The following is a 13,148-nucleotide window of genomic DNA, read 5'->3' as shown; positions in this document are numbered from 1 at the left end:
CTACATCACGAGACCGGGGGTCTCACTTATAGGTATAGAGGTTAAAAAATTTTATCGCTCCACTCGGCGCTGTGTTCGAAACGATATGGCCACTAGAGCAATCTTCTACGTTGAATTCTTCCATTCAACCTCGCGCGCAGATTTGTTGTACATACTATATACATTGTGTAAATATGACGTAACATAGATTTGGAAAGTGAAGCGCGCAGAATGGCGCAGAGATTGAATAAAGCAAGAAAAGAGCGCGGTCGGTAGTTGAAAATTTGACCGATGGTGGCGCTGTCTGTGAAATGGCGGTGGAAACGGTGGAAACGAACTATACTTTCATATCCTCTAGCAGACGACGAGCAGACAACTAGCAGACGGCGTAGTGGCAGCGTAGCAGACAGCGCGCGGGCGCTCGGGTGTGTTTTTTTGATAAGAGACTTATTTTTTTTTCTCATCAAGTTTTTTCGGCTAATTTCCAAGATTTAGTAAAAAAACTATTCATCCACCGGGAATAGAGATAAAACACGAAATCATGGATCCCGAAGCTTTCCTAGACATGGCCAATCAGGTCATTAAATTAAAAATGTTCCCGTACTTTGACATTGCACACTGTGTACTGTGCGCGTTGCATGTCAGGGAAGACCTAGGACCCGGTAAGCCCACCTATTCTATATTTAAAGCCCTCAGCTCCTATCTAGAGATCTCACCCGATGTATGTATGTGCGGTACGTATTTAAATACGTACGCCTGCGGTACTTGTATTCATTTGGACCCTGCGTGGTCGTTGACCTGTACATTATAATCACCAGGATCTTATTCTTATCCGAAAAAAATTTCTGAATTCTATGCGAAAAATATCATTCTTGCGAAATCGCCGATTTTCTCCAACCTTGACGCTTGTTATCGTCATTGTGTGGGCTCTCTTTTTCTCTCTTGCTATATTCCCGTTTGATTTTATTTTTATTTTCTAAATACATACGATGCGGTTGGCACTCGATTGCTATCTACTTTATAATCTAAATAAATGCATACATTAACACGGATATTCTTGCTCTAGATAAAATTCGACATACCTATTTTACGATTGTGAATTGTTGCTTTCGTTTCAGCAAAACAAATTGTATTGTTCCTTTCCTCTTTTTCTTTTTGGATTACAGATTATATACCCTTCATCGATTTTTATTATTTTTTTTTCATTCTTTCGACATTTGATATCATTGTTACTGGACACGAGTTTGATTATCGATCATGCTATATAAATTATTACATTCCTTAGTCGATGTTTAATTATTTCATCATAGATTAAATTGTGCAGATATCAGTTGAGATTCATACGTTCTCTTGCACTTACTCAATGCGTCAGAATGGTTTATTTGGATGTGAAAATATATAAATAATGTAGCACGACAGTTAGAGCTTAACTTTGTAATTTTAGATTAGCTGAATTCTATTAAAAGAAAGATATCGGAGACCTTGAAAGAGTTACTACAATTTCTGGGTTTAGCAAGGGGTCGATTCTGTGTAAGTCTGGAAGCAAAAGAAATAATTGAAACCATGAATCAAAGTATAGGGAATGAAATTGTCAGTATTTGAATTATTATGCAAGTAATCATTTTTACTTTCACGATTAAATTTGTCTCTTGTCACGTTCCCTTATCCACCTAATTCGCGTTGCGTTGGTGAAATGGTGAAATGACCATCTGTAATGTATGTTAGAGGCTTTTTTCGAAACTCGGAAACTGGTGAGAGGAAAGATTCACATGCGTCTGGCACGTGTTCACACGTGTTCAGTTAGAGCAACTCTTGGCAGCTAAAATCACAATTAATATTAACGTATCCCAATGTTAACCGAGAGAACCTAGCTGTTCTATTTTCGTGTGGAATGTAGGAGACGACTCTGAGCCACCCGAAATGTGGCACTGAATGATTAGAGTCACCCGAAAGCTAATAACAAACAATAAAATTTCAGTGTCCTTTCAAATTTCATTTCGTCAATCCTACAGAGTCTTCAAGAAAATTACAAAATTTTCTACTTCTATCGATTTTCCTTGTACCAAAATAGTTTACAGTCAGTAAAATCTTACAGTTCGATCGGAATGTCTGTATAAATATACCCTTCACGTTTTATTGCATCCAAAGTTTTCTTAAAAGAACAAATATTCCCACCGCAAGTTGGAAAGTATTGTGCGGTGAAGCGTGAATGGCATTGATTAGTTGAGATACCTCAGAACCTATTCAACCAGATAAATAACAATGATTCTTCGAAGGTTAAAGGAAATTGACATGGCCAACATTCATTCGTTAGATGATAAAAAACAAGTTGTAATTGGACGAATTAATAAGTAAATTTTCACTCCAGTATTTCATGCTACGGGAATATTAATTTCAAGCCCGCACATTTTTACATCATGAAGTTTCACTCGAACACATAAATTTAGCTATCACACAAAGCTAGTCACCTAACTGCATGAGTATCCGATCAATACCTGTATCTGAATCCGGCCTGAACGGCATTAATATTGGTGATATTGATTCAGACGGTAATGATTGAATAAAGACTGGTAGATATACCAGTTATCTACCAGTCGTACCTAAATATTTGAAGGGTGAACTAGATGGCTAGTCCAGAAAATAAGATTGCAAAACTTTGGTTCCGCTTACGTGAAAATATATTTAATGGATGGATCAGGATTTCGTGACAATTCATCATTCGATAGCACACAGATAGCATAATTACAAATTTAGGTAGATAAGAAGTCTGGCCGGCAGCTTGCTATTCCCCACAGAAATTCTTCACTAGATCAGTTAGACGTGCAGTATGTATTTGTAACTAAATGCATTGATACGTTTAAAGAACCAGGGACAACCACGTTTGTAAGGATTCTGTTTGACCCACTTGATATGTTGCACTCGGTAGAAATACGAAAATATACGTATATGTTATACTTGAAGATTATCTACACCCTGGAATTTCTCTACTAGCATAATGATACTTAATTATATTCCATGCCTTTGTGATAAGATCATAAATGCTACGAAAATATTATGAAGAAAATTAACTTTGCTCTACATTATCGAATAATGGTAACAAAAATAAAAAATATTGTACACAATCATCATTTGATCCTCATTTTTACAGGAGCGCAAGCATTTTCAAGGAAACATCCGCTATCATGCTGGCTGTCAACGATGCTGGTTGTTTTTGCTGGTGGCATGCTGTGCAATGGTTTACTTGGAGAGCCAGTTCTTGCTCCCCTCAAAAACACCCCACAATTAGTAGTCGCCACCGTCGTCTGGTAACTCACTCAAATTCCATAATTTCATTTATCGTTACATAATGTCACACTTTCCTAAATTTTTCACATAGCAATCTCTAAAAATTTGAATTCTAATCAATTCATCGTTATTAAAAGTAATTAATTCTTTTTTAGGTATGTAATATTTTACACACCATTTGATGTCGGGTATAAAGTAGCGAAATTCCTGCCAGTAAAAATAATATGTTCAGCTATGAAGGAGATATACAGGTAAATAAAAATAGGAATTCTATTTTTACCGATGCATTACAACATTTATACATAACGTTGACAATTTATATTACTCCACAGGTGTAAAAAAGTCTATGACGGTGTTACACACGCAGGGAAACTATATCCAAATGCTTATCTTATAATGATTCTCATTGGAACACTAAAAGGTACACCTTAAAAGATTTTTGGTGCACTTGGTTAGAACATTAAATTCATTAATATCAAAAAACTTAATTGCAACGTGCTAATATATGTATGAATTCAAAACTAGGTAACGGTGCCGGATTCACTAAATTGTTTGAGCGACTTATTCGTGGTGTTTGGACTCCAACGGCTATGGAATTCATGCAGCCTAGTTTGTGAGTTTATGACCTCTTAATTTATCTTACAATCTTCCGATGTATGCTACTATAAAATTTGGAATGTAAATAGTTTACACTCTAATGCCAATACTTTTCTGTTACTCCATTAGCCCGACAAAAGCATCTATGGTTGCCTCGATCATATTTGTGCTTGATAAGAAAACTGACATCATTTCTGCACCCCATGCTCTTGTTTACTTCGGCATTGTAATCTTCTTCGTTTACTTCAAGGTACGCAGCAAACACTTACTTTATATTTGTCGTACTATATTTACACGATTTTTGAATTCAATCGTTTGTAATTTTAAGTTAAGCCAGTACTGTGTTGTTCATCTGCATTATTTTTATTCTTCTGTCTCTGTTAACAGCTGTCTTCTATCCTACTCGGTATCCACGATCCCTTTGTTCCCTTTGAAAACCTATTTTGCGCTCTTTTCATGGGAGGAATCTGGGACTCGTTGGCAAAATTACTTGGACGGGGCCAAACAAAAGATGAAAAGACAGACTCCAAGAAGACCAACTGAAGTTGATGTAAGTTCCGTAAATCATTTTTTTAGCGCATGTGACATGTGGTAAAAAGCGATTTTTTTCTCCTTTCGTTGAGATGTTTGTGACTGAAGATGAATACGGGTATCGTTTACGACAAGTAACTGAAACTTTATGTTTCTATTTTTCAGGATTGTAACAAAAAAATGCAACTGACTCGTTATTTATTGATATGAAGAAGATGAAACTGACCGAGGAAGTAACAGAAACGCAAGCTAGTCAAATAACTCGATTCCTAAAACATGACATTTGTCAAATTGTCAAACCAAAAGTACAATCAATTGTTTATTACACTAACACCATAGCGTCAACGGAAGTTCAAGCGTCGATACCTAAGTGTGTGCAGTATTACGTAAGACGTAAACGCAACGCCAATTGATCAAGAAGCAAAAGTCCACCACTCGTATGTAGCAAAGTAACATTTTTCAATTATGGTTAAATATCATGACCGAATTTTTATGAACTAAAATCATACTGTTATTCATCATTTACCACATCATGAAATTGTACAAATATCGTTCAAACCACGTTTCCTATTCACTGCGCCAAATAACATTTATTATTGGTCTCAATAACTGCTAAGTGCGAGTGGCGGTGCCCATTATTTATTAAATCACGCGATGACAGTTTAGAATTGAAAAGAAACATGTATTAACTACAATGTATTAACTATTGTAAATATTGAAGTTTATCATATCCGGTGATTTAAATTTTATTAATTTTATCAATTTCATGCAATGAATTTGTGTATATTTTAAAATTATAACTGAAGTGCACACTTCGATATACGTTATAAGTATGCATGTGCATATCTATGTATATTTATTCACACTTTAATTATTATTTTATTTTGTGCGCTTCAATTTTGATCTACCAATAACGCAGTGGGTGCTGTTTCGTAGGGAGCGCATAAAATGAATGTTCTATACAAAATCTATCGATTTTAAAATCTATAAAATTGTGACTTCAGCGTTTTTACGGTGAATTTTTTATTTTTTTTTTGCATATCTAAGTTCAGGTTCATAAATATGACGTGTGATTGATAAATTATCGATTTTTTACTGCCCATTACTAACTATCTTGGGTAAATGTAATAACTGCGTTATAATGAATCTATATTAATGATCATAACGCATCCAACATATTTTCAAATACAGTGTGAAATTGTATGTCAGTGCACAGTGTGTTGAGAATGAAAATTTATGCATCAAGAAATAAAAATAAAAAGAGGCCCTTGGTAAAACCTTATAAAGGCTAAGAGCTAGTACAGCTGAAAAATTGAAGTTATTTTAAACCCGTTAGTCTACTGTACCAACTTCTTTACTAAATATTCATTCCATTCTTAGTCATTAAAAGCTGGTGAATGCAGACTAAAAGTTACCGAGGCGTCATGAAAACAGTAACGAAATTTCCCTGTACTTCCCAAATTTTGTACATTCACAACATAAGCTGTGCAGGTTTATCACCCGGTGCATCAGGGACTTCACAGGCGTAATGCTCAGGCTGCTTAATTCGAATATTTAACCCATATTCATGTTTATATTCATTATGCAAACTCACTTGTCTACCTTCAGATGATTCTGGATCTATAAATAGGTGTACATCTGCTTCGGTGTGCAAATGATTTTCTCTCTTTGGTTTTGGCAGTTCGTCTTTAGACTGCATCATGAGTAACCAGTCCTTGTCTATCTGAATAGTTGGCTCTTCGTCAGGAACTTGAGTTTTGATATTGTATATCTGGTCCCAATCTTTATAGCGACAGTATTTGTCCAGCTCGGGCATTCGAGGGTCTTGGAAAAAGAGAACGTTCTTATGCGCTGCTGGTACAGGAACTCTGTCCGCTGCGCATTTCTCACACAGAGTTGGGTCAGGCTGTGAAAAAATTCGGGCAATGAAGCAAAATGTATTTGAATTAAGATTATAAAACCATTGCACTTTTGATGCACAAGTCAATTCTACTTACATGATAATCCAATCTGTGATCTGATTCTTCTTTTACACATATTGGCTTACAGTTTGAAACTACCGAGGAGGTTTGTTCGGAGCTGTTTGATACCGAGGGTGATAAGTTACTGTTATCCGAGTGACAAGTATCGTTTGATTGCGTTGCGGATGAGATCTCGCTTTTTCTAGACAACTCACTTCCTTCACTGTCATTACTGAGACTTTGAATGGAGCAAAAATCCGGAACATATTCGAACCCACAAGGGCGGAACATTGGGGTTTCGAATGACATTAGCGATTGATCATGGGGAGAGAATTTATCTGAGCTACTTTGCAAGTCACATCGCATTGGTAAATCTTTACTAATTTCCTCCTGTGGGCATATCCAAATCCCAGCAGACGGTTCCTCAACAGATTCGTTCAATTTTTCTCCACAAACTGTCGCATAGGATGTATCGTCTTCACACAAGCTTCCATCTTCCTTGATACGTCGATGCTGCTTCTTTGATTTGCACTTTATGAATTCTTTACCATATTTATACCGATCATTACTACTATCATTTTGCCCGCAACATGATGGTTGATCCTCACTGACATCGCTATCCTCTGCTTTGCTGTACGGTGAATCTATGCAACATAGGACTTTACTGTGACGATTGCTTGGATTATTTAATGAACATTGAACGCCATTTCTCAACCCTTCTTCGTTCGCTCGCCTAAGTTATTTGATTTTCTTACCTCTACAAATATTGGGACAGCACGTATCAGAAGAATCTGATGTATTTATTATTTGACTACTAGAATTGCACACAGAATCCGAATATTCCAAGCTCTTTTCTGTGTCTGATTTATTGTCGAAAGTTGTTTCGGAAAAATTTTGACAAGTGCAAAATAACTGCTGGTCTTGCGGTGTGAGAAACCAATTCATGACGTTTGTTTTGAAATGCTCCGGTGTCCAAATATCTTCGGTGTATAATTTTGGACAGCACGCTTGCCATGGTTTTGCAGGTTCTACTTTTACTGAGGAGACTTGAAAGAAGTTTTTTTTTTTATTTGTTATTTTCACACCACTTTAAAAGCTGACAATGTAATTTTTACTCACCTTTGTCCGATGCTCGTGCTAATTTTGTTTGAACAGATTCTATCATCTCTTCGAGGATGCAATACCAGGTTGACGGAAACACATACTTTCGACTGCATCTTTTGTCGATTATCTGTTTTCTCTTCTCTTCCGCATACATGACTTTCAGAGATTCCATTAATTTGATACATTCTCTTTCATTTACGCCAAACAAGTTCAATCTCCTAGCTATTATACCGTACGCTTTCGTTCTTCTCGATTGATCATTGTAAAATGAATGTGTAGGGTCCCATAATATAGGATGAACTTTGTAGATACTTAAAAATCTTAAAATGTTCACGTCGGACCATTTTTTAGCGACAGGGACAAAGCGCAGCCACCACTTTTGGTTCTCTTCAACCTCTTCTGATTGATGTTTCGCAATTTTCACATCTTCACTGGTTTCATCTGCCATGTTTTATCTCTTTAACGAGTATAAAGTATTACTTATAAATTTAGCTATTGAAAATAATCCAACGATTAAGACCGTTGATAAAGTTACGATATTAAATTTTGTTACAATTTTCGTTTCCCAATATAAATTAATTTTCTGTCAGAGTCCTTGCTGACCATTTTGCGCGCCAAAACAATGAAACCGAAAAAGGTTCGGTTCGAACTATAATTGGTTGCTAATGGTTGAGATGGCAGCTTCTCGGTCAATTGTCAATACAATTTAACAGCATTGCTGCCAAAAAATAATCATTGAAGATCGGAATCATTCGCCGATAGTTCTGATCTTCGTATTTACGGTACATGGTGCAACGTAATTACTGACTTTTTTCTGTTAGAACCGTCATTGGAACAGGGTATCGATTCTGTAATTTCACTTTCACATCTCCTACAATCCAAGCATTTTGATTTGTTGACTAAACTTAGCAAACCAATCAGAATGCTTGGGAAATGTGAAAAATGAAATTACAGAATTGATCCCCAGATCTTCGTTTGTTTACCGGTTTCTACAGCCAACTAATGAACATTTATGTGTTTAAACTTGTATCATTAGTTGGAAATTAATTCACATATTGACATTTTAAACTTATGTTTTACTGAAACAATTTTATGGGATACATTAATTATTATGGTTAAACAAACGTGGAGCCGAAATCGCGAGTTATCCAAAAATTGAAACATAAGTGAAACCATCTTCTTCGACTGAAACAACTGAAGTTCAGTGTGTTTCTAACGTCACACTATCGTTTTATTTGCTCACGAATCGACACAAAACTCAAATATTGTCAAAACTACCACAATTGATTGCAAATTCAATCGAATTATTAAGGTAAAGTACATAGTATATATACTTTGTCGAGTAACAGATCCGTATTTAAATATTAATTTGTACAAGTTTGAGTTAACTGGTTTCAATATTCGGTACATTTTATTTGTCACCTTTTGAAAATGAACGCTTTGGAAGAGGCTGCCGATTGACTGGTATTCGAATGTCCACCAATCGGGTGACTTTTTCAGACTTTTCGTTTTCAAAAGGTGGCGAATAGAATACACTCTTTATCAGCTTCGACAGTTAAGTGCTGCACTCTGTGTCTGACTAAAATACCTATATCGCGCACCTAATCTGGGTTCGAATTGTTCGAAATGATTTTTTGAAAGTTGAAAAATTTCAAACGACGGTAAAATATACGTATTTCACGCAGAAAATACGCTTTTACACGCATACATTTTCTTCTCTACATTTATCGCGATAACAGTTGGTGTTATCGTAAAGGAAAATTATACACAGAACTGCTTCGATATTTACACTCTGTGTGATGAGTTTTTTGTTCAACCTTCTAAAGGGTGCCTTTTTGAGAATGTTGCAGTTGATTTGGTTTGGAAAACGAAAGATATCGAACTCGTTGAGTATCTACGTGAAAACTAACACGGGAAATACACTCTCCATTGATTTGGATCCGAAATGGGACATCAGAAACCTAAAAGAGATCGTCGGGCCTCAGCTTGGCATATCTCCCGAAGATATCAAGATCATATTCGCTGGTAAAGAGTTGCACAATTCCACTATAATAGAGGTATGTGAAGAATCGATCAGTCAGCTGTAAACTATCGTTTTATTACTGTACAAACCTTAGTCATCAACAATCGTGTTCATCTACTTAACCTAACCTCAATTCTAACTTGAAACATGAATATTTTTATCTGTTGTCTAGGAATGCGATCTTGGTCAACAAAGTATTTTGCATGCCATAAAACTTCCCCCTGGAAAAAACCGCCTTAATAGAAAAAAGGATACCCAAAATCTTATCGAAGAATCTTTAGATGAAGGATCGGAAGCAAATGAAAGTGGAAGCAAACCTCTGAACGAAACTTTGATCGACTTACCATTGGACGACTCTGATCGTCAGGAAAATCACATCGAGCAGGGTATTCATACTTTTTGTTTTCCCTGTTTCAGTCACTGTTGTAATATCAAAGTCTTGAGAATAGAATTTTTGAGTAGTAGATTTCTTGTTGAACAGAACAGAAAAATAAGCAAATGGAGTCAGTATATGTTTACTTAACTACACTGCAGTGTTTTTAAGTTGGAATTATTTTCACAATACTGTTTTGAATTTGGTGAAAATTCCTGTCAACTCGATTAATTGTAATGATTTTACAGAGCAGCAACAAGCCCGTGCCCATTTTTACGTTTACTGTTCGCTGCCATGTAAATCAGTGGAGGCAGGAAAGCTGAGAGTTAGATGCGCGACATGTGGCAGCGGGGCTGTGACGGTGGATCGAGATCCTCAATGTTGGCCTGATGTACAGCAGCCTCATAGAATAACTGTACATTGTGAGAATGACGATTGTCAGACGTTGCTGTCTTCCTTAGCACAGAAGGATGAAGGTACTCCTCAAGTGAGATATGCGCAGTTTTATTTCAAGTGCGCCAATCACGCGAGTCTTGGAGAAAAAGATGAGGCGGTACCGCTTTATTTGATCAAACCAAATCTGAGAAATGTACCTTGTCTGGCTTGCACTGATACGAGGTAAAGCTTTGATTTCATACATGAATCAATAGTCTAGAAATAAACCTAGGAAGAATTAACACAAGCTTTGTTAATGCCTTTCAGGGACACGGTACTGGTTTTCCCTTGCGAGGCTGGACATGTGACCTGCCTCGACTGCTTTCGAGACTATTGCGTCGCTCGTCTGCGGGATCGTCAGTTTGAGTTTGAAGATAACCACGGATACTATACCTTGCCATGTCCTGCTGGTTGCCAAAATTCGCACATATCCGAAGTTCATCACTTCCGTCTTCTCTCACCCCAGCAGGTACAGTGGTATCTAAAATCATCGGCTGCTTCTACCTTCACTGCCACACTCATCCGATCAACATCATTGGATTACTAATGAATGAATGCAATTTAAATTACAGTATGAGCAATACCAACGATTCGGAACTGAGGAATACGTTTTAAGGGCAGGAGGGCTTCTGTGCCCACGGCCAGATTGTGGAATGGGAATTATTCCACCTGATCAGACTGATGAGGAGCGTAGTCGATCACCGGATGAGGACGACTGTCGGAGAATTCAATGTATCGGTGGTTGCGGAGTATGTCAGAAAACTGTTACCAGCACTCGAGTACATCTGGCTTTTACTCACTACCGGACAACCACTATAATTCAGTTTTTTCCCCTAGTATGTTTTCTGTCGCCGATGCCTGCAAGGTTTCCATGTAGGTGAATGCGACTCACAACAGCCCACATCGTATTCTTCTACCTCCGCCGTCTCTTGTCCTTCAGGCTATGCAATTGATCCTCTCCGAGCTAGCGAGGTAAGTAACACTATTTTTATTCACTTGTTTGAATCGATAAACAACAGATAATCTGAGATTGAAAAAATTTCCAGGCCAAGTGGGACGAAGCGAGTAAGAAGACCATTCAAATATCGACGAAACCATGCCCGAAATGTAGAACGCCGACCGAACGAGACGGTAAGCGTACTCACGTACATCTTTCAGTCTTTCTCCATTAAGAGTTTTCAAGTCGCTTGCCCAACATATTTGCTATAATTTGAATACGGAAATGATAATAAAGTATTGAGATTGAGGAACGATAATGATTGGTAGGTGGCTGTATGCACATGGTTTGTACAAGAGCTGGCTGCAGTTTCCAGTGGTGCTGGGTTTGTCAGACTGAATGGACGAGAGACTGTATGGGAAGTCATTGGTTCGGATGATGTTCTAAAACAATGTATATCATCAGCAATTGTATATACTATGATGGATTCAGGTTAATGCAACTTCGAAAGCCAGGTAATATTAATTGTGATAGGTATTTACCTACGTAGTTAAATAAATTGTTTTTCTTTTCAATTTTTTATTTTTATCATCAGAATACACCCTTTATACCTCTATACCTGGAACCTCACAATCGCCTACGGGCTGTACAGTATTTACATGGTAATAAAAAATAAGAGCACTGAACACTCACGGTTTTATTATCATTATAGTAAAGTTGTGTAAGTCGATGTTGAAAAATTTTCAAGGTATATCGGAAAGTTATAGGCGGCAAATTAACTATTCGCGTCTCTAGAGGATATAGATATTACCGTTACTACTTAAGCTTTAGGCAAACATACACTGTATGTATCTGAGTATTTAATTATACAGTATAAGGAATTTACCGCGATAATAGCGTATATTATTACGGTAGTTCCGCCAAAAATGCGTTTTCTTACAATCGTTTTAAGAAAAAAATACATACCTTCTTAACAACATGTTACATGAGCTGTGAAAATTTTAGTGAGCTTGACCGTGCCAATCCCAAAATATCCAAAGTTGAGAATTTTTACAGTGCGAACCATGCGAGCCAGCGAGAGCGAGAGAGAGCGCCAAGAAAGCTTGTGTTCGTGTTCCGCGCATATGCCTGTGTACGAAAATGGGAGGAACTACCTTAATGCTGTCTCACGAGGCAATAATCTTCTTTAGTTTTATTCTAATTACCTATAATTATCCTACTCGTCGCCATATCTTATTTACAGGTAACAAGAATCCGCCCGACATTATTTTAATTCGGCGGATTTTGTGCCGACTTACGTAGGGTATTACTATAAAGCTAAATAGACCGATTAACGGGGTACACACTTTTATAAGACATCACTTTTTTCCCAACTAAGATGTCCCGCAAGTGAGAAAGTCGTTTTTAGACAATCAGAGACTGTGTATTGAAAATTTAAGCAACGATTATAATTAATTTCTCACGACGCTGCTTACTATCGCGATATTTATCAGCGGAAAGCCTGATTTTCTCTCAGTCACGATCGGAAAGTTGAGTCAATTGCTCTATTGAATGCGTATGTACTATCTAAGATCTTCAGAGAGACTTCAGTACCATAAAAATATTGTAATTTACGTGTATGTGCCTTCTCAGTTGCATTACAACAATAACTATCATCTATACATATACTATCGTATACTGTCATCTCGGTTTTATCGAGAACAATTGTGTTAACATATATAATGTGCGTATTTGAAAGATTTGAGGTATAATATTACAGGAACAAGGGTGAAATGAGACGTTTACGAGTAGTCAAAGATTGAAGTTGAGGTTTGTTTGTCAGAGTGGGAGTGACAGATTTAGAAGTCTTTAGTTTTAGTTATCTTTTACCAGAATCATATTGTAAATTCGCCCGTCTTCTACACAGTTCGAATATTTTATGTT

At 36.9% G+C, this 13,148-nt stretch overlaps 2 protein-coding genes across 3 annotated transcripts; both read left to right on the top strand.

The window, feature by feature from the left end:
• The first annotated feature begins 359 nt into the window (after window positions 1-359).
• LOC124411330 (trimeric intracellular cation channel type 1B.1) lies at window positions 360-4,833 on the top strand. Of its 2 annotated transcripts, none has more exons than XM_046890428.1 (8): window positions 360-641; window positions 3,128-3,284; window positions 3,420-3,515; window positions 3,597-3,685; window positions 3,790-3,877; window positions 3,991-4,111; window positions 4,249-4,429; window positions 4,564-4,833. In XM_046890428.1, the coding sequence occupies exons 1-7, from the start codon at window positions 521-523 to the stop codon at window positions 4,402-4,404; spliced, it is 828 nt and encodes a 275-aa protein (XP_046746384.1). In that variant the 5' UTR covers window positions 360-520; the 3' UTR covers window positions 4,405-4,429; window positions 4,564-4,833. The 2 variants fall into 2 exon arrangements, with proteins under 2 accessions (XP_046746384.1, XP_046746374.1); XM_046890418.1 differs by having other exon boundaries at window positions 361-641; window positions 4,249-4,411; window positions 4,558-4,833.
• A 4,291-nt stretch (window positions 4,834-9,124) lies between these two features.
• On the top strand, window positions 9,125-11,800 carry LOC124415948 (E3 ubiquitin-protein ligase parkin). The gene is made up of 8 exons (XM_046896703.1): window positions 9,125-9,514; window positions 9,653-9,866; window positions 10,102-10,471; window positions 10,556-10,757; window positions 10,861-11,037; window positions 11,126-11,260; window positions 11,335-11,419; window positions 11,555-11,800. Exons 1-8 carry the CDS (start codon window positions 9,257-9,259, stop codon window positions 11,662-11,664), a joined length of 1,551 nt encoding a protein of 516 aa, XP_046752659.1. The 5' UTR covers window positions 9,125-9,256; the 3' UTR covers window positions 11,665-11,800.
• Window positions 11,801-13,148: the final 1,348 nt, after the last annotated feature.

The sequence above is a fragment of the Diprion similis genome, chromosome 2, assembly GCF_021155765.1.
Source record: "Diprion similis isolate iyDipSimi1 chromosome 2, iyDipSimi1.1, whole genome shotgun sequence".
NCBI classification, from domain to species: domain Eukaryota; kingdom Metazoa; phylum Arthropoda; class Insecta; order Hymenoptera; family Diprionidae; genus Diprion; species Diprion similis.
This window is presented reverse-complemented; position numbering and strand designations above follow the sequence as displayed.

Bases quoted from the DNA above. Each gene is read 5' to 3' on its own strand.
- LOC124411330 (XM_046890428.1), top strand. From the start codon at position 521: ATGGATCCCGAAGCTTTCCTAGACATGGCCAATCAGGTCATTAAATTA. The intron at 642-3,127 runs GTAAGCCCACCT...TCATTTTTACAG, and splicing joins CAGGGAAGACCTAGGACCCG to GAGCGCAAGCATTTTCAAGG. The intron at 3,516-3,596 runs GTAAATAAAAAT...ATTACTCCACAG, and splicing joins GCTATGAAGGAGATATACAG to GTGTAAAAAAGTCTATGACG.
- LOC124415948 (XM_046896703.1), top strand. From the start codon at position 9,257: ATGAGTTTTTTGTTCAACCTTCTAAAGGGTGCCTTTTTGAGAATGTTG. The intron at 9,867-10,101 runs GTATTCATACTT...ATGATTTTACAG, and splicing joins GGAAAATCACATCGAGCAGG to AGCAGCAACAAGCCCGTGCC. The intron at 11,420-11,554 runs GTAAGCGTACTC...AATGATTGGTAG, and splicing joins AACGCCGACCGAACGAGACG to GTGGCTGTATGCACATGGTT.